General features: G+C 36.7%; 1 protein-coding gene across 4 annotated transcripts in view; it reads right to left on the bottom strand.

The window, feature by feature from the left end:
* Positions 1-2,320: 2,320 nt before the first annotated feature.
* The window catches only part of LOC127971387 (protocadherin-11 X-linked-like), a 189,182-nt gene continuing 166,065 nt past the window's right edge, over positions 2,321-25,437 (bottom strand). For all 4 annotated transcript variants that reach the window (XM_052574369.1, XM_052574368.1, XM_052574371.1 and 1 more), the window contains one exon: positions 2,321-7,002. In XM_052574369.1, coding sequence (XP_052430329.1) covers positions 6,605-7,002 — 398 coding nt within the window. In that variant the 3' untranslated portion in view covers positions 2,321-6,604. The remainder of the gene's footprint in view (positions 7,003-25,437) is intronic.

Below are 25,437 nucleotides of genomic sequence, written 5' to 3' on the forward strand. Positions count from 1 at the left end.
CCTCATACTGTATTGCTCGAAGACCGAATCGGAGGGTTCGATTTGAAAATTCATGAAAATAGTTGTGAGCATACAAAGTTCAGAGCGGATGTCTCTGAAGCAATCTCTTCAATTATGAATTATTCACCAGATATTTTTCCAAAGGTCATCTTATAGTAATTAGTATCCTGCTGAAGACTAAACAGCCTCAAGGTACCTGATGGCCAGTTTAATTACAATTTAAAATGAGCGTGCTGTTTGACACCCTCTATATGTTCAACCACGGCCTCTGCAGATGGTGCTTTGAAAACCAAGTGCGTCTCCACTAAAGAAACATATTTGCAAAGTTAACAAGTGTTCTTGAAGCCAGATACGAATGAACAATAAGAAGGTGTGAGTCGCTTGCAAATGGCCACTTCGGTCCATTTCCCATTCGGCGCATTGAGGCATTTTTTTGCATCACAGTGGTCTGTTTCGTAGCGTATTGTATTTGCAGCTATTGAAAGGGACAAATTACAAATGGCTTGCTCTGTGATTCAATAGTAACTTTGTTATTACTTTTTCACAGAGCTAGGTTTAAAGTCTCACTCGCTCTTGTCTTCTCCTATTGTATTTGCCTCTGATTCGAAAGCTATTGCTGGATTTAAACGCTGGGTCAACACGGCAATGAGACATAAGCCAAACTGCAGCACTGCCTTCAGCAACCCACTTGAGCAAAAGGAAAAAGCTTTGAGCCGGAGATCTTCAGCGGTGATGTGATGACCCCATCTAGAGATACTCTGTCTGTACACTTAAGCCCTCTCTCGCCAGCCACAGTGTCACTGTGTAGTAACCTCAAATCTAGCAACTCGTTTAGCTTCCGCGCTCAGATCGTCACATCCACTGGGACTTACCTGGAAACTCTGGTGGGCTTTAGCCGCTAAAGCAGTGTGGGCTGTCGTGGTGAAGTCTCTATCTACAGGTAAAGAACAAAACGGCCGTGAGGAAAGTGGTTGAAGTCTAGCAGTCCCCCGTTTGAGCTGCTACAACAAAACTGGGTTGATTAGCTCTATGCTAGCCAGTCATGTCTCATTCATCTAATAAAATGGCCATGGGGAATAATTCTGGGAAAGTGTGGAAGGGCTCGCTGCATGTGTGACTGCAAGACCCCAGCCGTACCCTTTTGCCCATTACCTTTTCTCATGTTCCCCCATGCATATCAACCCATTGTCACAGCCACTTAGTGTCTCCACATGCACTCTGTGGCCACACACTCCAAAAATGCTAGTTTTATAGGTTCTGGATTTTACACTAAAGCACTGGCATGACTTTGCTTAAAATTTTTCTTAAAGGGGCAGATCAACACAAAATGAAAATTCTAAATACAGTATCATTCTAAACAATCAAACAAACAAACAAACATTCTAAATATGTATGGTCTTTTCTTACTTGGGATATGTTTTTTTTTTTTTTTTTTTTTGAAAGTCAATGGGAACCAAAAGTGTCAAGTTCCAGAATGGACATAAAGGTAGAGTGAAATTAATGAATACACAAATTACAACAACTACACGCACTCTAATTGTCAGCTAACATAAATCCTCATTAGTTTTCGAGGTTCATCGGACCAAACGTCATAGTGCTTGAGGATTTAGTTGCCATAACTGCTCTCTTTTTTATATTGTTAATAAATGTTTGAGTTTGATAACTATAAAGATAACTACATTGATAAATATTACTAGTGTCATAATACTCCATTTATTACAAGCAGGGTAGAGTTTTGGCATCTGCCACTTTAAATTAGATTGGCTCTTACTTTTAAATTCTGATTGGCTGTCAGTTTAGTGCTCATTAGCTGAAAAAAAAATATATTAATAATGATAATGTTTAAAGATAATGTTTCTCTGTGTGGTAATTGTTAAAGTTGTGGTCTGGACTCTGCTATTCTTTTAAATTTAAAACATTTTTGTAAAAATGTATATTTATTTCTATCATTATATTTATCGCTCTTTGTGTAAACAGGTCTTTAGAATATAATTCAGTAAAACTATTAAAAACAAGTTTTGGTAATTGATACAACGATTAAATAAAATATGTTAAATAATAAAAAATAAAAAATAAAAATAAAAATAAAAAAAATAAATATATATATATATATATATATATGATTCAAACATAATAAAATAATAACAATATAATAGAAAAACTAAAATAACATGAACGTTCCTCAAAAATATCTTATTCTGTGTTTTGCAGAAGAAAGACATAAGTGTGTGTGTAAATTATGACCATGTTCATTTTGGAGTGAACTGTTGCTTTAAATTGTTCCATTTGTATTCTGTTAAATGATCATTTGTTTACCTGCTACTTAATCTGCATTGCGGTCTGGAAGCCCAGTATTTCCTCTGACTAACGAGGGAAAGGAAGGATAATTGAGCTCACCCCTATATGAAAGCTCACACTCATATACACATATAGTACGTGCTCGTCAAGCATCAAAAATGTAAAGCCAGCAGAAAAAGAGTGCAGCTAGGCAGTTCAGCAAAAAGTTCAGGAACTTATAGTGCTGTAGGTAGACCCTTTTGCTTGGATAATCTTTATTCATTTTCTTTTTAAGGCTCCTTTCTTGCTCCCAACTCCGTCTTGGGCCTGGTCCAAAGCTGCAGTCCTGGCACATTTGCAGAGCACATAATGGTGGTTATATGCCCAGACTTACCAATTATTCTTTAGTCCACCTAGGTGGCCTCTTCTCTTTCTAACTAAAATCTCTCAGGTGTGTTTCCTCCGACTGAATCAATGCCTCTAACAGCTGTATAACTGCTATTGTCTGTACAGACAGACTTAATCAAGAGTTCCCTCCGCCTTGCTTTTCCACAAATAGACGTTTCGTATGCATATTGCTTGCTTTCTCTAATGGAAGCCGGTCCTAACTATGTTTCTTTCTTGTTAGTATTGTTAGTATTCTCCTCCACCACCTGCTTTTTTATCAAGGCTTTGGAGTCTATAAGAGAAAAATAGGATTCAAGTGTTTTCGAAATGATAGGACACACAACAGAGCATCTAAAGATACACAATATTTAATGGTTCAAGAAAAAAATTCAAGACGAGAAAAAACATTACACCAAATGTAAATGAGCATGTCTTCTTTTTTAACCTCTAGGAGTATTTTACAGGGGTATGATATCAAGATATACTTCAGTTGTTCAACAGTGTCCACTGCTTGACTGCTGCCACATATGAAAGCTCACCTCTAAAGAAAGAAATAATTGTGAAATACAGCAAATGATGTTTAAATTACAAGCAGGTGTAATATATCAGCAGTTTTATATTCTTTTCAGATTCTATACAAGATACATAGTGTGTACATACATTATCCAGACACTGCTGTGCCAGTATACATACATGCACACACACAAACTCAAGCGCACACATATAATAATATACAGTATGCATATGTTTTGAATACATTACAACAGAGATTGTCCTCATTTTTCATGATTTTTGTCTTTTATCAACTATTTTCAGTAAGTATAAACCACTTTTCCTTTTCTTTACACACACAGTAAGCTAAAATTTGTTTTCCAGGGTTACTGCTAAGCATATCTATGTACACTTTGCGTTTTTTTTTCTTGTTTTCTTTTTTTTTTGTACGGGAAAGATGAGAATTTATTTGATTTGTGTAATGTCGTGTTGGGCACTCCAAGTGTGTTGCCATTCTAGTCCTTCATACTAACTATGACAAAACCTGAGGAGATGACCGTACGACAGCACAAGCTACTGAATCGTGTCAGAACAAGGGTTTACTGCTACAGAACACAATCAGCCAGCGGAGGTCAACTGGAAACACATGCAAATGCCTGACTACAGAGATGATCTGCCATAATATTTTCCTGAAAAAAAAAAAAAAGTAAAAAAAAAATCTATCAGAGAAAAGAAACACCTCATTATCAAGGTTGCTTACATGATACATCAGGGAACAAACTTTTTAGAAAAGTACAAAAGTGCTAGAGGGGAGAATAACCATGCATATTGAGACCTTTTATGCATTTATCACAAATGTTCATTCATTCCCACACAATGTTTGTCTTTTTTACTCGATAGACCTTTGGCACTAATAGAATTGCTCCACTACTCAAAAATAGCTGTTTCAGATTTCAGCAAATGTTTATTTTTAAGCATTTTAAAGTCAACATGAAATAGCATTTGCAACACATTTATCTTCTGTAATTGTGTCAAAATGAGAGAAAAAAAAATGCTTTAATTTATTAATCAGGATATGATTGGACCAGGTGAGTGTTGCTCTTTTTTTATTAATCAAAAGAAAACAGAGAACTTGCTGCACATCCCTGCATTGGACCATGAAATGGCTAGATATTAATGTTTTTATCATTATTGCCTGGCGCTGCCAAATTAAAGTAAGTTGATTGAGAGGCATGTGATTAGATTAAATTTAATTAAAACATAGATGCACATTTTTTTTCTTTAAATAAAAGTGTGTACAGATGAATCACTCACAGAACCCCCCGTGACATGAATTAAGAAAGTAATGTTTGATTTCATGTTGACTTTAAGCATGTAAAACCTCTAAATCCAGAAATATGAAATATATTTCATATGTATTGTGAACCTCTACAGCCCTTATCTTCAAAAACTATTGTTTTTAATTATTGGAATTTTTTTAAACTCTCAGAAGCAGAGATTTTCAAGCAGTGTTAAGCAATACAGACACTACGGCTGATGTTAGTATTTCAGACCTTGTTTTTCGAGCGTTTCTGATCTATTGTATAGATTAGGAGAGTTTGAGTTGAGTCACTATCCTTACACTCGATACTCTCACACCGTCCCAGCTTGCAGACGTGCAAAAGCTGGAGCGCAAAGGCCAAGCCACTGCTTCCTTCCCTTAATAGAGTACCACACCGCAATTATTCCTCTTAATCAAGAGTGTTGGACAGATCTTAAACTGTTGTTGGGGGAACAGCTGCTGGAGTGATTGTCAGTTCTCTCGCATCAAAGAGCAACACACACACTCCAACACGTCTCACTATGACACATTTCCGTGCTGGCACGTACACTATTTTATAGTGAAGTAATTTTTTGGATCACTGACCCAAATATTTTTGTGTCATCAGTATGTACTAAGGAGAAGTGTTGGCGAATTAAATTTGTGCTGATTTCTCAACCCGCACAGCCTCTTTGCGGGATTACTTGATGTCTCTGTTTGAATAAACTGGACCAAAATATGACACGATTGTAAGCAAACTTCTACTTCACTTAGCAGTCATTACATCCACACAATACACATTTTAAGGCTGTTTCTTTGACATCATTGTATATAAATCTCGCAAATGCTTAATTTTTTACGCAAGTTTAAAAAGAAGTGCGCATCATACAAGCACACGCACACACACATACAAAAGGTAGCCAATTATGCCATTCTAGAGCAGCGTTCTGCTTCTATAGCAGTTACGGTGATTACTGATCAAAGTAATTATACTATTGGGAGATTCTTGTAATTGGTTGCACAGCACTTATTACGGTGCATAAATTTTATATATACTTGATATGGAAGTGCGAAAAAACAAAGGATGCCTTTTTAGCCATGTCTGTGCCTCTGCTAATGAGATAATGTTGAAAATAAGCGGGTTTCTTTTAATGGCAGAGAAAGGGTGTCAGATGCACGGAAACTACCAACATGCTGAACATCAGAGGACGGCTCTGAGCTCACCAGGGAGAAAAGAACTAACGTCAAAGTTTAAGAAGAAAAGAGTCCCCTAATATATAAAAGTTACTACTTTTTGCAGAAAGGCTTAGCTGCATGTGTAGTCTTGGCAGAGTAAGCAGCACATTCAGGGGCATGGAACTACATCTCTTCAGCAGAATAAAACTGACTTTAGGCGGCAATTCAGCTGGAAAACGACAGACCGAAGCCGGAGCCGAAAGAAATACTGCGGTCACCCAGCGCTCACACATTACACTTAACCTTATTGACTATGCTTACATGTGTTGTAATATTCTGAAATGCGGTTCTTAACTCAGAGCCTAATTTTTATTGTTTTGTTTACAAGCGTGTCTGCGTTCATGTGCAAAGCACAACGAAATAACCACCGGCTTTGCTGTTAGTGAGCGCCAATTAAACTCGCCAAGACCACTAGCTGCAGACACATGTTCATATGAATTTAAAATTAGACCAGATAATGTGCGGAATATGCACACACTTTCTTTGAATAACAAGAACATGGCGTTTACTTTTTTCATAACTAGATAGGAATATCAGCGAGCATGTAAACGAATGCAATGATTTCCTCCAGCAGCACAGACTTAAAAGTAATTTGCTATAATCCTGTCCCTTTTGATCAACAGTAAAGCTTATTTCATTTGCCACTAAGATACATTTCACACCACTTTTTTTTTGTGTGTTTTTTTGTTATGCTTATTTTCACTTGAGGAGCTACTTTGGTCTATATCTACCATTTGTCTACTGTACATGTTTCAGTTTCACAGAGGATATCGAAAGCTAGCGTCCTTTGCTTTAACTTCCCCTTACGCCGTGCCGGGAAAGGGTTGACACATGCTAATAACGATCAGAACCCGTCAGCTTTTCCATTTCAATCACTCTCATTATGCAGTACTCTGAGGCCTACCCTCGCTTCTACAGCTGATGCTCGTGCAGGAAGGCGGAAGAGCCCCCACCCGCAGACGTCTGGGGGCTGGACGTGGCAGAAAAGCTGGCTAGAGGGATGACCTTGATTGGATCCTCTTTCTTGCTGCAGTGTCTCTCAAGTGTGTTGTAGAATTGGGGCCGGTTGCTCCCTTTGTCCAGATCATCTTTGGGCACTGACCTGCCAAGGGTGTGACGCCCATCTGCCTTGGTCCCACGCGCCCAGCTTTGTTGAAAACCAAAGGAGGGCAGAGTGGCGGAGCCGGACGTCTGGAATTGGGTCAGCGCTGGCGGCATCCAGCAGCTGTCAGAATGACCCAGGATCAGACATTCCTGGGTACAGGTCTCGGAGGCCTCGGCGAGAGCTTTCTGCAGGTTCACTTCAATAGCTGTGGATGATGAAATGACAAATGCGGAGGCTCAGTCAAGAGGTGAACACGGAAGACAAAATAAATCATACTTTCTCATATTGCTAAGGCACTTGGAGACAATACAAAGTTGGCACTCTCAAAAGGTGACCTGTAAATGTCAGCTTCTGAGAGGAATGAAAGGCAGGGATAAATGTTTAATTCATCTGGTAATGAGAAAAACAACACCAGTTCTTTTAATTTAAATGGTATTCCCATGGTCCTAAGTGTTTACCTACAATATGCACTGAATTCCCTGTGGCTTAATTAAATCTTTAAAAAAAGTCTCTGTTGTTTGTGTCTGAGATTGGCTTTTTACATATTAAAGAATTAATGAATGGTTCCAAAACCGTTGTTTATTTTAATCGCAGTCACCATGGCACACCTTTCTTCTGCTGATGTCTCCCACTTAAATCAAGTCAATTAAGACAAATCAAACGGAAACGCAGCAATTCTTCCTCCTTTGCCTACTTGTTAGCGCAGCTGACACGTACAGTAAACGTGCTACAGTAGCTGCGAGCAACAGAACGTGATTTGCTCAAAGGAAAGAGAACCGTAAACTACAGGACTCCAACTTTCTAATCTCATTAAACTTACTCTGACATCACATGCGATATGTGCCAAGAAAAAGGCTGTCAACTCTAATAATTAGAATGTAAAACAGTGATTGTGGAGGCAGGCTGGAGCCCTACAGCGGCGTATGTATATCTTAACCCGCCAGGAACAGGAGAGCCCTGTCTGAACATCACTTTGTTCATGCTGGTCCCCCCTCCAAGCTGTCCTCTAGAAATAATTTAGAATATTTGCATAAGTAAAGATGTTAGATATAATTGAAAGGGACTACGTCTGGTTCCCTTGCATTACATGCTTGGGTTATTTTTATTTTTACCACCAGGAGCCAATATAGTTATTGCTTTTTTATGTTTAGTATTTTAATATCATGGAGAGGGACATCAAAATATTCTGAATTGCAGAAATACAGAATAAATATTTAAACATTTACCCAAAGTAAATGGCATTGCATTCTGTACGTTAGATCAATTCATGTATTTCCTAGGAATCAAATCCATGGCCTTGCCATTGCTAGCACCATGATTTAATTTCTGTGCAGAAGACATCCATACATAAATATTATATATTAGCTGGTATGGCCCGCTGCATGTAAGCCATCCGCCATATTTGAACTGTCAAAACAAGTTTTTTAACACTTGAGAACACTCTTACAAATGTTATTGATCATCAGAGAAGACTGCCATATACCTATGGTTTTCAGAACCATAGGCTGCATAATGTTGTTGAAAATTGATTGGTTTGTTAAAGTGAGTATTAAGCAGAATCTGAATTGTTCACTGTTCCAAGATGGTGGATGTGCTGGCATGTCTGGAGCACTCGAATGAGAGATCTACCTATATAAATATCTATGGGTTTATAGTTTGTACTTGAACAAATCCAAGAAATGTTGGTTCCAATTAAACTTCATTCAATACTGGAAAACATCAATAAAAACAGTTCTTTGTTATTAAAAAATACTACCTTACTCAACATTTGTTTGTGCTATGCATTTTCATGGTTATTAAGTATAATGCCATTAGCTTAGCAACATGCTAATGTAAAACCCCATTGAAATCAATCCAGACTTCTTTACTCAAACAGAGTTGGTGCCTATCTAGAGCATTCCAGATAATTAAATATGATGGATAAAAGCTTACATAAAAGGTATATAAAAGACATATACTTCAACTTCAGTATTAACATGAAATCTTAGCATATTCGTACAGCTCAATGCACAGCCTGTCAAAATCTACTCTCCTTACAAAAAAGAAACCATGTTATTTTGGCGCACTGATTACTATTTGTATAACCAGTTTTACTGCAAATACCATGGTTAAAGTATGTTTAGTGTAGCAAGACCACGGTTAATTTGTGCTTTCCATGGATTAACTATACTATCCATGGTTTTTTGGTTTTATTTGTATTAAGTTGTAGTTATTTTTGTAAGGATCATTCTTTCATCCAATGTCTGTGCTATTTCTCTTCAGAAGTCATGAGAGCTTTGTACATGATTAAACTAGAGTTTACAGGTAGATTTGACCACTTCCTACTTGAATATATCATCTGCGGGAATGCAGAGATCCAGTTTGTAAGCTTTATCTGATGCAATTTTCAAGATGACAGCAAACAAGAAGGATAGAGAGCTGGTTCATGTTAACGTTATGGCTAATGCTAACACTGCTGCCATAGATATGTTTTGGGAGAAAGACTAAAGGCCATTGTATGGCGGAGGTGCCTCACGTGATCTAAGTCAGTAACTGCACTTTTTCCAATAATAATTGATACACACCCTCTCATCTCCAAATTGTAAGACGATTTCTGATTGTTCCATCTATTCAACGTCTTTTTCGACTAAAAAACACCAGGCAGTGTTGCCACCTTTTGGATGAACTAATAAATCCAAATACACAATTCAAGGAGCAAATGCAAGCTGAATGTACAAAGTATGCATGGTGAGAAAAAAAATTGGGTTGAATGTGTACTGTGCTAAAGACAATATTTACCCCATGTGCACTGTATATGCATAAAAACCACTGTGTATTGTGGACTTCGGACAGCTTATTCGATTTTGGAATAGAGCTATAGTATGCTCTTGTTTTACATGCCAGTTTGCCTTAATACTGGAGAATTAGACATAATAGCACAAATATAAAAGCTTTAAACAGAAAGAGAGGATAGAGTGAAAGAGATGTGGCCACATGCTCCCGGTCTTACTCTGCTATAGTCTGCCTCAGAGCATCAGTGCATAAATCAGTGGAGCGATAAACGTGTCACCTTTCAGAGGGTCACTAACTTCATTAAGGAAAAATGATGCTGCTCACTCACTCACTGAGCAAGCAGAATGAGTCCTGGCCAGGTCGCTCTCGGAGGCTGCTGTAAATCACCCCAGAGCTGCTTTGGAAATTGGAGGTGTCTTTCAGAGCCATTGTTCTTTTGAGGGGCCGAGCGCATCACGCCACGCTAGACAGATTCATGCGCGCAGGCAGACACATGTCTGGCCTTAACACATTCACTGAGAAGTGCTTGAGACACCTTTAGTGCATTTGCACAGCGGGTCCGTGTGTGTGTGTGTGTGGGTATGAAGCCAATCAGCACAAGCAGTGGAGAGTATGTGCGCAATTACATTATGTGTAAAAGGTATTTTGAAGCCACGCTGCTTTCCAGCATGCAGAGGCACAGCACGAACTGTCAGTGGCGCTATGTCAACAGCCAGGAGAGCTACTATTTTTTGCATGTGATATTTCACATTAAACAGCTCCAAAGATGTAGTCCGTATCAGTTTCTCCTCTACAGGGACTAGTACTGCTTGACTGATGTGGGTGACAGCGCTGAATGCTTTCGTCAGCCCGAGGCAGCGGCTCACTCTGATGCTGTTTAAGTGCTTTTTGTATTCAGGGGGAATCGCTACTCTCCTGTCGAGCTTTTAAAAAAGAATCAGACCCCACGTGCTCCGGTCGGCACATATATAGATGTGTCGGAAAACCTCGTGTAAGGGGGTAAGAGACGGTATTGTTAGTTTCACCTCTCGCAGAAAAAAAAATGGAATGTTGTGTGAGGTAATGATATTTACATTATCGAAAAACATAGGCTTAAAAATGCCAAGCCTATTTACTCTGAGAGTAATATGGCTTCTAATAACGGCTCGCATTTAAAGCAAATTGTCTGCAGATTGAAACATTTCGCAAAATGGCCAGTGGTTATTGATTGAAGTCCCGGGCTGATTCACACTTGTAATTACAGCGGTGCGAACGCTTGAAGATATTTTCAATCTTCCCCTGCAAACATTGTCTAATGCTGTCGTCAGAGATTGGTAATTGGATTGCTCCCCTATGACAAACTACATAGGTCTCGTCTTTTGTTCCAAAACCTGAGCTTTATTTTCCAAACTAAAACAAAAGAAAAGCGTTTCAATCCTTAAAGGGATAGTTCACCCACCTATGAATGAATCATCATTTACTCACGCTCAAATTGCTCTAAATCTCCACAAATTTCGTTCTTCTGCTGAACACAAAAGAAGATATGTCAAAGAATGTTGGAGACCAAAGAGGTCAAGGTCCCTATAGACTTCCATAGTATTTTTATTTATTTTTTAATACTATGGAAGTCAAAGCGGATAATTTGAATATATTTTGAAGAAAGTTGGCAAACAAATATTAAAATATGTTATATTATGTTCAACACATAAAAGAATCTCAGTCAGGTTTGGAACAACTTGAAGTAAATGGTGACAGAATGCTAATTTGTTTCATTGAAATAGCCCTTTGAGCTATTAGCTGTACTGTTTACAAAACAAAACAAAAAACAAAACAAGGCTTTTTCCAAAAAAAAAAAAAACCTCTTCATGTGTATGTGCGTATATATATATATATATATATATATATATATATATATATATATATATATATATATATATATATATATATATATATATAAACAAACAATACAAAAATTAACATGCATTTCAAAACCTGAGTTTAATTTCCCAAACTAAAACAAAAGAAAAGTGTGTCAATCCTTTTAAAACCTATTAGCATAATAGAGAGTGAAAACTGAAAAGGAATTTCTGTTGAATTTGTTAAATAAGAAATCTCACTGTCTACACTATACCAGGTTGTTTGACAATAAATGCTGTTGTGGAAAGAAAATCAACATCTTTTAACATATAAAATGAACTTACATGTGTCTGGACTATAGTGACATTTACATAGACAAGCTATCTGACAGTATGGGATCGTCCTGGTCAGGAAGTGCTATGAAACGGTGCTCGTAGCACACAGACATGCTGAAGTAAGACAATAAACACGGATGACAATTTGTGACAGGGCTGTTAAGCAAAGCAGCACGACCTGAATATATCTTGATGGGATGTACATCAAGGACGCCACAGAGATGATTACTCAAGTCATTATGTTAGCATGTGCAAACCCATTACTACCAATTAGAAGGCTAATTGCATAAATACAGAACATCATCTCTCCCCGCTCTCTTTCTCTCCTGACTAAACATTATCTGGTTGACTGTAGAGCTTAAGAAAAACAGGCTCTGTACCACCTACAGCACATTTATGCATGGAGCAGGGAGCTTTATGTTACATGAGACAATTCAGCCTTGAATTTTATTGAATGACATATAATTTTATTTGAAAAAAAATGTGATCGGGGATTCAGTGCACAAATAAAAGTTTCACGAGAGACCATGGCAAAGATTTAGGGTTGTGCTTTTTTTTTTCCTAATATGCAAATGATCAAGTAATGAGTCTTCACGAAGTTCACTGAGCCAAAACATAACCCACCAAGGGGGAACACTGTGGCATATTTGATCAAAGTTTAGTATCTTTTCAGCCATGTATGGAAATTTTACATGTATTTAATTGGTGCACTTCATATGAGCACGGTTAGAACCCTTGGGACAGGAGAAGAGCATGACAAGAGAAAATATCCAAAATAAATTAAGGATATGATTATATTTTCTTCAGCTGGCAACCTTAAGGATAGCTAAACTTTCTTGCAAATAAAAACTAAACTAAATGAAATGAATGAAGAAAAATAAAATAAAAAAACGTTACTCTATTTCAACTTTTTAGTCTTGGAAAGCTCTCTGTTTGTGTGCGTGCATACTGTATGTAAAAAAATAGTCCCCCCCCCCCATTACACATTAGTTAGAAAGTGTTAAAAACTGAAGAATAACATTAATTTTAAAATGTCACATTAGAGAGGTTAGATTGAACACTTTCATTCATGACAGTTGTTTTTGGGATGGATGGATGGACAGATAGATAAATAAAAAAAATAAAAAAAAATAAAAAAAATACACGTTCACTCATGTAATCAGTTTAGACAAAACAAAACAAACTAAACAAACAAAAATCACTAACTAACCAAATAAGTACTTGCTTTGAATTCAAGATCATTTTGAAATATAGTTTTAAAATACTTGTAACTGAGATCCAATGAGCATCTGTGCTTCAAAAAGAACATCTCACTGTCTGTGATGGAGGTAATATATTCAGTGTCACAAACTGAGCTGATTTATCTGATTTGTGAACTAGAAATACTACTCAATTTAAAATATTTCTCAAGATTTTTTTTTTTTTTATTCTAAAATCTCCGGTTTGCTTCCTTCTTCAGTTAGATTTTAAATGCCAAGTTTTCAATATGGTCACAGTCCTCTGGACCCTTCTGTACATGCATGCAATACAGATTAAACAAAGGGCACAAGCTTCAAACAAATCCCAGGCTGTCAAACAAAATGAAATTTGAAAGATAATAATTGAGTTTGTAATTACATGGACTTTATCATTTCATTACACACCGACTCTGACTCTGCATCTAGATTGGCAAATGGATGGTCATTAATAATAATGGAGCTATTTAACCCCATGGGTGTTTCACAAGGGGAAAGATGCCATTTTTCACTCAACTGCTGGACACAACCATCAGGTGAAATAAGAGGCCCACTTTTCATTCTCATGAATCAGGGAAAGGCCACTTACTGCAGGCTAGATGCATTTCATCACCAGCTCCACTCCAGCACCACTCTCGTATTTCATCGCTGCTTATGAGTGATTTACACTTTTACTTTTGCAGAGGAGAGCCGTATGATTTCATGCTGCTCTTAGCTATTATATATTCATGAAGTCCCAAATGTACAAATGTACAGTGGGATGTAAACTGTGACATGCATCGCACAAATAAATTACAACTGGAGGCCAGGGGCATGCAACACTCCAGCAACTGCAATATGTTAAGGAAATTCCGGGCTCTGTGGAGCCAGACAACATATTTTATACACTTACGGGAGCTTTTCAGCATCTTCACGAGTCCTACTTTCTGCAACTAAAGGTTACCCTTTAAATGAATCTTAATGATGACTTTGTAACATGTTATAATGGATTTAGTTTACAAATGTATTGAATTAAGAAACTAGTAGACTATGCACAATCATATATGAAAAAATGGTCACACTTTATTTTAACATTCAATTCTTGCTATTAACTATAACTTTTGCCTCAATAAACTCCCAATTTCCTGCTAATTAATAGTTAATAATACAGTTGTTAAGTTTAGGATTAAGGAATTTAAAATATGGTCATGAAGAATAAGGCATTAATATGTACTTTATAAAAACTAACAATTACTGCCAAAATTGGTCCTTAAATAAATATACCAAGAATATATAGAAATATGCACAGATTAAGCACCATCAAGCACAAGAAATTAATGATGGACTAAAATATTGTGGATTACTGTGATGTTTTTATTAGCTTTTTGGACTCTCATTCTGACGGCACCCACTCTTTCTTAGCAAATATTCATATGTGTGATTAATTGTGATTAATTTGATTGATAAATCAGCATATGCAATTCGTTTCTTTACTAATATCTTTACTAATTTAGTATAATTATTGACTCGAATGAATAAAAAAATAAAAAAATATATATAGAGAGTGTTGTGGAAATCTATATATCGTCTATGATGAAGAATGCCCTTGCTGAGATTAAATGACCGATTGACAAACAGCATGACAGTTTCAGGGGAAAGTTGTAATTCACGATTGCTCTGGGGTCCAGCACATAATGGGGTGTTTTTTGAATAATGGCCCCCTGAATACATAAAGTACACATCCCGCCATCTGTTAGTCGGCAGTAAAAAAAAAAAAAAAAAAAAAAAAAACTTCAGGGCAACACATGTGCTGTTTCCTGTATTTGAATAAAAATCTGGCACAGATGATTTCTCCTCATGAAAAAGAGCATTTTACAAAGAAAAGCATGCGCTTTATGCCTGGCAAATGTTCAGACTTTCAGACAGTATCTTCTCAATTTGCTACTTGTTTATCTTCTTTCACACCTGCACCACAGACACTGCTTACAACACGAGAGTGCTCTCATACAGATACATTCAGAACAACAACACTGACCTGTCTGTGTTACTGACGAGACATTTTTCTATTTAATTAGACAATTACTAAGTTTGTTTACACACTGCATTCACAGTGATTATATAGTTCTGATAGGCTACAGATGAATCAAGTCTTATAAATCATTACCAAATAATGTGCATTTATTTAATTGACTTAAACAAATTTTTATTTAGCTTTTCAAACCAGATCTCATTGACTCAATCCTTATGAAATGGAAACCGCTGTGGCAGTACAAGGATGTGCTATGTTTCACAAGCTAACTGGTATAAAATATGCCTGTCCTCCCAAAAGGGCGGAGTCGACTGACGGCACCTCAACACATTTTTAATCAAGGTGCATATTTCACAGTGCAGCAATGAGAAAAGTTGGCCTTGCATTTCTAGCAGTCACAACAGGCCTCATTCACTAATCATTGCACATAAATGTTCTTATGTGCAAAAATATTCCAGGTGCATGCATGCATAAATGTGTTACTTTCGTTCTAACAGTGATAAAATGAGTGAGCGTGTGCATGAATATGATAATTAGCATAATACAAGCACAAACCATCTCCATATAAGGGCTTTACAAACAGCCTCTCCAGTACAGCGATTCGTCACACGCTACCAATCTACCAGTGCTCTAAAAATGTGCTTTTGTCTGAGTTAGAAGCTTTTGAAACTCTATAATAGGTGTAAGACAAGAATGATTTGGACTCTTTATGGTTGTCAAACTTTAGTGGAATGTTTCTGTGATAAATAGACTGTGCTATAGGACACCCGTGTGAACTTAAGGGGAACTGACTTCATCCATCCACTAAAAATCACCTCGGGACCACTTGGTTTAAACTAATAGCAAAAATGGCTGGAATATAAGGTAGTTATTTATTTTTATTTTTTTTTGTAAAGAGCACACATGGTTTCAGTGTACATACAGCATTTTTAAAGTGTGACCTATAGCTGTCTGTGTCCATACAATGAAATATATTATGCTTGGATGAAAAAAAAAAGGTAAATTAATTTGAAATGTTTCTACATGTTTTGTAAATTTGAGTTCTTTTATATATGTGCAACTTTAGATGTGCATTTATTGTAATGTGAATATACTTAAGTTCATTTTTAAATAAAAGTTGTTATCATATTTCTAATCTGGTCATTTGCAGTAGCAGCTTGAGTGTTGGTGTAAGTCTTTGGTCATTTCAGGGGGGAAAACTGTCCTATTAATAGCATATAAGAATGATTTCTGAAAGATCATGTGACACAGATGAATGGAGTAACGATGTTGAAAATTATAATTTAAATATAATAGTTCATGTAGCTATAGTGTAATAATTTTAGTGTTCCTGTAGCTCAACTGGTAGAGCGTTGCGTTTGCAAGTAAGCTAGCGCATGGTTGGGGGTTCGATTCCCCGGGAACACATGATAGGTAAAAATTGATAGCCTGAATGCATTGTAAGTTGCTTTGGATAAAAGCATCTGCTAAATGCATAAATTTAATTTTATTTAAATATATTTCAATAGATAAGTGCTATTTTAAATGGTAATAATATTTCACAGTACTACTGTTTTGCAGTACATTTTGATCAAATAAATGCAGCCTTGGTAAGCATTTAAGACTTCTTTCAAAACATTAAAACATCACATTTTTGAACGGTCGTGTATGTCACTGATTGCCCAGATATATTAAACTTCTTCAAGTCTACTTCCTCTTTTCCTCGCTCGCACACCGCCTCTCCAGCCCACTTCACTCTCCTCTCTATCCATGCTGTGTTTGACCCAATGCAACGGAAAGTAATTGCGGGCAGAAAATAACATTTAATGATTACTTCATCCCCGAGTCCTGAGGAGAGAGAAGTCACAGGCAGGTAATTTCAACAAAAGAGGGAGACCTTTTTTTTTCCCCGACACACCATTTTCAGACAACAAAGAATATTATTGACTTGGCTGAGATTAAAACAGCAAAACAAATAAAAGAACAAAATCAAGGACAAAATGACCACAGAAAGAGCTTGTCCCCCAAAACACGGCGGGTCAAACTCTCTCCGTCGTCTTTTCTTTTGTTAGTGTTGATTAAAAACAAGCCGCCGATAAAAGAATCCATTTGGTGTCTGATCTGGAAATAAAAAAATAAAAAAATAAAAAATAAGCAAATCTCCACACTGCCACTCACACGCTCGAAGAATAAGATGCTGCCGTATTATCTTTCCAAACATCCCTCTCTCCATGTGTTTTAAGGTGAGAAAGGAAATTGAGCCTCTTTTTTTTTGACTTGACTTGACTTTTTCTCTTTTTTTCTACCTCTCCCATGGTCTTGATTGTCTGGTGTGGTCCTACCTCTCCTCTCGTCTGCTGTGTTCAGGCCTCTCCTCCATTAGAAAGACAAGAGGAGGGGGTTTTAGCATCAACACAATCAGCACTGCCCAAACACACAGCATGGGCTGAACAGAAGAGAGGTGCAAACACCATAACAATCAGCAATCAGCACTGATCATGATAATAACATAGAGAGCGCTACAAGATCCATGCTGCGCTCTCCCTCCCCGCCAGCAGGACTTATTGTGTACATGGGTCAGCATGTGAAGAGAAGCAATACATTCAGTCACAATCTGAAATCTGGAAAAACACACATACAAAAATAAATGGTAAAATGCCCAATGATGACTGCTTATGTGTTTGTGACAACTTACAATATGCCAGATCGAAATCTAAGGTTAAAATATGTCTTTGTGTAAGTTCGTCATATTTATCACCTTTTATTTTACCATATTAATGACATTTGCTCTTCATGACTTCACTGTAAATAGTTCTGCCAATAGTTGATGAAATTAATACTTTATATGCATATATCTATATATACAAGTTAAAAGAACACTATTTATTCAAAACATTTTTTTTTCTAAAAATATAAGTCTTTACTATACTTTTACCATCGCTTTTTATTCTTTTACTATTATTATTTGTATTTTTTATTTTAACTGGTTTAAAACATCCTTGCAGGAAAAAAAACATGAATTAATTTCTAAATAAAAAAAGAAAAGAAAAGAAACATTAATAAAACTCCAGAACAAACTTTTGAATGGTCTCTTATATTGTTACAAAAGATTTCTATATATTAAAAAGAAAATGCTGCTTTTTTAAATTTTTTATTCATCAAAGAACCCACAAAAAGTATCACAGGTTTCAAATAAATGAATTACTTAAGCAGCAAAAACAACATTGATAATAAATCAGCATATTAGAATGATTTCTGCAGGATAATGTGACAATGAAAACTGGAGTATTGATGCTGAAAATTCAGCTTTGCATCACAGTAATAAAATACATACAAAAATATATTAACATAGAATAATGCTATTTTAAATTGCAATCATACTTCACAATATTCGTTTTTAATTTTATAATTTATAATTATATATTTTATTTCTGTATTGCTGATCAAATGCAGCCTTGATGATGAGCATATGAAACATTTCACATCTTACTGATTCCAAACTTTTGAACAGCAGTGATCGTTTATTATATTGTATTATTTATTGTGTCATTATCTTTATTGACTTGTATACATTTATTGTACTGTCCTTTTAATACAAGAAAGATGGAAAGAAAGAAAGAAAGAAAGAAAGAAAGAAAGAAAGAAAGAAAGAAAGAAAGAAAGAAAGAAAGAATGATATAGACACACAAACCTCCACTCTGGACAAAAAAGCAAAGTAAATGCCAAATTTACATACGTGGAGAAATCTGCCAGTAAAGTGAAATGTTCAATGGACAACACTTTTTGAAATGTAAAAGGAAGGAAACAATTTCTTTGGGGTAAAATATCCGCCTTGTATACAGAGCCGGTGCTCTTATGAAGAGATAACAAAGATGGATGAAGCAATATGTGTGAGAGATTACGGAAAGCTTTGGAGGTAAGGGCAGAGACAGAGCCACGCACTGCCTCCTCCAAAACTCACTCGCCATTCATATCAGTTTGTAAAGCTGGGATGTTCTCCATGGTGGCTGATTTGAACTCCGTTACCATTGCTAGTCCTCAAAATATGTTTTTAGGCTTGCCGAGGACATCTGCAGATAGGCTACCAGGCATTCCGTTAGGGATCAAATATGAGGAAAATAACATTAAAGATCCAAAACTGGTTTACACGGCAAATTCACGCGGAGCAGGTGTACGTTTGCACCGCCACAGAAGCATCATATTCAAGAACACCAGTGGGCAACAGTCTTTACTATCAAATAAATTCCTTTGGGATGGGAGGGAATAAACTATGCCTCCGGATCTGCAATATATCTGTTAGTCACCAGAGATTTGTTCTTTTCCCCTCAGCAATATATTTTGGTAACTGCCTCTATGGTCAGACAGATAGTGAGTACATGGCATCAGAGGTGGGCCATCTTTCAAGCCTTTACTGGCAGGACAGAAGGCCAGCTGCCACGCTCAGTCCATTGTCTCGCAAAATAAATGTACCTGCAAACGATGGAAGCGTTAACAATGGCAGTCCCAAGAAGTGGAGGTGGTTAATTAGCTGCTAGGAATATTTAATAAACAACCTTCAGGGTCTCTTTGTGTACGTGATATATGCCTCGGAGCGATGCGCTTTCTATTCAACATCTGATTCAAGGAAGGGCCTCGTCCAATTCTCTGAGAAAGAGCTAAGAATAGCTTGAGTGCTGTGTGGGGCGTCCATTTGAGGTGCTTCGAGCAGTTCCCAACACCGAGGGGGTGTTGTCTGAGCTACTGTTTTATAGCTCTGATGGATCTACGAATTATTTGGCATCGCCGCTGTAAAAAACAGAAAGCTTAGTGACTCGCTTTGTGACAGCAGCCTGCGATTTATTAAAGACACCTCAAGGGGTATGATGATTTCAATAAATCACATTTTCAAAAATGAAAAAAGTTCTTAAGCTGCTCTAAAATGTTCACATTTCTGCTTCCCTTGTTCTCTGCAAAAGAAGCCATTTTTCTCACTTTCTTGTAAACAGAGAGGCAGCCGCATCCCTGCTCCTGCTCCTGACCCGGGACTCTTCGCCTGCCTCTGCTCCGCAGGGAACAGAAAGTCTTTCAGGCATCAAGGGGACATTCCATCAGTTTTGGAATATTTGAATATTTTGTGCCGTTGTCATTATAACCTCTTGCATTTTCTTTCCGTAGTCCAGAGGTATAGCGGCACGTCAGAAGTCCAACAGTGGGCCTAGAAAACTTTTGGAAATAGTAAATCTAATATCATTGGCAGGTAAACTCTTTCCTTGGTTGAAAAAAAAAAATGTACTACCTCAGATTTATTAATAGTTAAACGTATGTTAATGAATCCCAGACAGAGTGTGCATATACATACTCATTCAAAATTCATAACATCCGCCAACAAATTACAACTATTTGGATTGCGTGTACAGAAGTGTTGTGGAATCTTCAGGAGTCTCTTTTCAGGTTTGGCTCCAGTATTATGCATATATGCAAAAGAGACTAATTGGCCTTATGCCTAACACAAACATTATTCATTTAAAGTGTTCTTGCAGACAAATACTAGATTAAAACGACTACTGTTTTTGATAATCTTTCTATGATTTAATTGGTTAACTCATTTTGTTATTGTGTGTTTTATGGTAAATGGTGTTATTAAAATGCAATGCATCATTAGTTTGCCTAACAATTTGAAAATATAAATACTTTCAATGAATCTGAAAAAAATATTTCAGAATAGATTTATGAACAATTCACACAAAAATGCTTGCTTCATGAATGAGGTCCAGTGATGGAGACAGATTTGAAGAGGTTGTGTTCTCAAGATATGTGTATATTTAATAAAAGTTAGGTTGGAGCAAATTAACACATTTGTTTGGAGCAAAATCAATAATTACCCCCTCCCCCAGATGTTTGTTTTCCATAAATCTTTTACAAATTAAAACATGATAAAACATGCTTGCTTGCTAAGTTGTATAAGAAAGTGTTCTGTTAAGCAAGTACAATTGAATGTTTAAATATGAATGCATTATGAGCGAGCATAAATCAAATTCCATGACATTTCAACAGTTAAAAGGTATATCCACTAATGACCAGTTAAGCATTATATAAAGTAATGATGCTTCACTGTAAAGCACCACCACAGATATTAATATTTCACAACAGTATGGCATTATTCAGTTGCAACTGCACAATGCTGCTGTGTTGAGATGAACGCGCTGTATGTATGGCTTCATAAGAATATATTTAGAGTGCCCATACAGCAGACAGTTCCAGGGCTCCTCTTCCAAAGACATGTTTTTCCTCCACTCTCTTCCCCTCCACTCCACTGTCTACCTGTCAAACGCCTGTCACCAGCACTTCGGCTCAGCCCAGAATATAGAAGAGACGTGTGTTAGACCAGCAGCCCATTCCTCACAAGCAATCACACGATCTGCAGCGAGTATATTAAGATCCTTATTTCTCAAATATGCCATAAAATCGTAGTTTTTACATCGCGTCTCAGAATATTTATTATCAGCCAATCCTACAAACAAACTCATATACATTTACGCACATGCATACTAGAGAGATCCACAAAGAGAGTTAAGGAGCAGAGCAAGATATCAAAAACTCATTTTGCATTTGGAGGCAAGTAATTTTAAAACGCAACATCCAGGCATGAATTTGGGTCAAAGTGGGGTATAATAATATGTAATCGGTTATTGTTCACCTCAGAGCTAAAATAAATGTATGTATGTGTTTATTTACAGTTATACTAGAGTAACTAAGTTACGATAATGAGTATTTAAGAAGGAAAGGATGCGGTTTTTGGCTTTTATGTACACGGGAAGATCTTAGTTCATAAAAAAGTCAACTGTTTAACTAAACCATGTACAGACCCAAAGCTGCCAGGCTTATAGAACAGAAAAGATGCTGTTTGATGCTTTCCGTTTGTTGTTTAGGTCCGAGGCAATAAGGGGAAATGAGGAAGAAAAAAGAATCGAATACATGAAGTCATTTCACTTACTAATGCACATGAAAACCACTATTATTCCTCTAAAGCTTCTCAGCATTCCTCTTTGTTTATGTGCAGGATTAACCGAATCGCAGGACAAATGTTAAAGCACTCTGACATGGCTTTGGCCATTTCCCATGATGTTTATCGCGGCGGGCCGAAGAGAGTTTGCCCCTCGAAAGGCCGAAACATGAAATATAAATACAGTATGGCGATCAATACGTAAGCAAACTCAAAAGAGCCAGGTACACATGGGTCCAGGCCTCAAAGGAAGCCAACACAGCACGATTCTGGAAAAAGACACCCAGTCATGATGAAGGCAGCTCAGAAGGACAAGACTTCCAGAGAGTGTAAGGAATAGAAAATAGCCAGAGGGTTGTGTTCAATAGACTGCCCGAAACCTATTGACCTTATTGCCCTGAGTTTTTGTGTCCTGCCTGAGGCAACCGTTATCAAACATTAACACCGAACGTACTGGATTGTGTCTCTATCCGGCCCTAGATAAGCCCTGGTCATTTGTCCTGCAGTGCCAGAGCGGGTGTCGTCGGGTTCTAGGTATTTTCCTCTCCTCAGATAACCCTTTGTCTGTCACATTTTATGCTTGGCATCTCTTACAGCTGTAATGTCAGGACCCATTAGCGTGTCTCGGTGATGGCATGGAAAGACAGAAACTCCATACTCCAAATGTCATATGCTTTTGTCATCATGTTGTGAAGCCGGGGATGAGGCTTAGTGTCGCCGCTTGTCATCAAAGCCCATTCGGTGACCCACTCGCCGCCTATACAGAAACCCACATCATATGTATGATAATGATGCTTCCTCGCGAAACCAATAGTGTTCGAGGAGCGGGCTTTACGGAGGACGGAGGCCTTTAGATTACGTTCATTATTTCGTGGGATTTGTGATTCTGGTTTGAGGATAGAGAGCGCAGGCTTTAATTTGAAGCTAAGATTAGTTGCCATTGGTCAGCACGAAGGTTCACACAGCGTAATATTCCAAGGTGATCCCTTCATAATTTCTCACGTTCCTGATCCGTGCTCTCCACTCTAATATTTCATAATTAGGTGAACCCATCAGGTAGACAATTTCATTTTCAATTAAAACTCTTCGCCCCTTGTGACCTTGAGCGTAACAGGGGAGAGCTGCATATAGACAGCTGCTTGGTATGGACCGGTCTGGGCTCCATTTAAAAATACTTTTTAATTTAGGTTGAACCCCTCAGCATCTAAATGGGAATGCTTGTTCACCTTCATGGAGGCTGGGGAAGTAAATGAATGTGGACAGAATAATATGTTAACATGATTTCTGAAAAATGCTGACATGATTTGGCCTCGAGATGTATTGGTGGACTCGGCTGTTTGGATAGAGTCACGTATCACAGACTGAAAAAAAAATGGGACTGATGTATGTGCACCATGTATAATTATACATGTATGGTTGTACATTAAAAAAATAAATAAATAAATCATGTCTTACAATATGCATGCATTTCAAATATATATATTTTTTTGCATGTGTATTGAAAACATTCATTTATGGATAAAAAACAGTGCATATAAAGGAATGAACTGTCTCTTATATGCTACTTATTTGTTTAGTTTCTGCACTTTATTTATTATTTTAATTAATGACTTAATTAACGAATTTAAATGGTGCACATTAGGTTAATTAAGTTTGGGATCAGAACGATTTTTTATGTGCGTTAAAGGAGTTTGTTATGCTCATCAAAGCTGCAATTATTTGATCAAAAATACAAGAAAAATTTAGTATTGTGAAATATTATTTAATAATGTTTTTCTATTTTAATATGCATTAAAATCTAATTGATTCCTGTGATGCAAGGCTGTATTTTCAGCATCATTACTCCAGTCTTCAGTGTCACATAATCCATAAGAAATCATTCTACTATGCAGATTTATTATCAGTGCTGGAAAATGTTGTGCTGCTTAATTTTTTTTATTGGAACCTGTGATACTCTTTTCATGATTATTTGATGAAGAAAAAGTAAAAAAAAAGATTATTTATTTAAAATAGAAAACTTTTTTTTTTAACAACATACACTACCGTTCAAAATTTTGGCTTCAGAAAATTTTTATTCTTTCTTTTTTTTTTTGAGAAAAAGACGCAAGGATGCTTTAAATTGATAAGACGTGATAGATAAAGATGTATATTTTTTAGAAAATATTTATATTTCATTTTAAATGATTCAACTCTCTCGTTTGCTCTTTATTTGTTTATTTTAATGAATGACTTAATTTAAGTGCAACTATAAAGCACTACTGGTTAAAGTTGATTGTGGGTTGTAAACAAATACAACATTGTTGAGTGGAACAGCAATTTAATGAATTCACCCTATACAGAAAAACTGTTCGCTATACACAGACATGTGAATTAATCCGTTAATACATTTATTATAATTATTATAATATTTTCTGAATAAATACTGCAAATAATAAACTCTCTCATTTGATCTTTATCTGTTTATTTTTTTGTTCTTTATTTGTTATTGTAATTAATGACTTCATTTAACTGCAGTGCTCTACTGGTGCCCATTAGGTCTGGTTAAAGTTGATTGCAGGTTGTAAATAAATACCACATAGTAAAGTGGTACAATAATTTAGCTAAATTCACCCCACACAGCTTTGCCACAGTAGCCTTTAGCATGGCTCAGACATGAATACGTTTTTGCATAATGCCACAAATAGATAATATATAACTGGTGCGCAATCAAAGAATCCATGAACTCGATGTGGTGCCAATCAGCTGAATGTTTATTCAGCAAGCTCCTGCTTTTCATTTGGAAATCAGCAGAGATGTCGCAGTGAATCATCAGTCAATTGCTCTGAGATGATAGAAAAAGTTGATTTCTGATGATTCCCTGATTCACCCTGCATGTGCCGAATACGCTGTCAGGAATCGCTGGAGCCACATCCAAAAATAGCCTATTATGGGCTCTAAAACAGTCAGTCTTCATGGGCCAACAAACTAGGAAAATCCAAGCAATATACAGTTCCATACATCAACAGAGAAATGCAATACATACATATACATATATACATATCTAAATTAAACACACACACACAGACACACACACACAAAAAAATATATTTTTTAGATTCATAGTGTTTTGGTGTGATGTGCCATAGAGATACTATATGAAAGCACAGTATAACAACATAGAACCACTCTGTTCTGCGGCGATTGTATCACACAGAGAGAACAAATGACAAAAAGAGTGCTATCTAAATGTAGTAATTGACTATCTGAAAATCTTTACCTTACCACCTTCAATCAATACAACACTCACAGATAAGAGTTTTCATTTTCGATTCCCCAGCTCAGCAATAACATGAAATGATGTGGTTGCAAACAGATAGTGACATTAATTTTGCACAAGCCTTTTCTGTGGTCACAACGTCCATCTCTGTACAGTCTAGTATATTCCATATTGAACACTAAATTATAGTAATTCGGTTTATTGTACGCAAGAATCACATAATCAAATACGCTGGCC

This window comes from Carassius gibelio, chromosome B14 (assembly GCF_023724105.1).
Source record: "Carassius gibelio isolate Cgi1373 ecotype wild population from Czech Republic chromosome B14, carGib1.2-hapl.c, whole genome shotgun sequence".
Lineage (NCBI taxonomy): Eukaryota > Metazoa > Chordata > Actinopteri > Cypriniformes > Cyprinidae > Carassius > Carassius gibelio.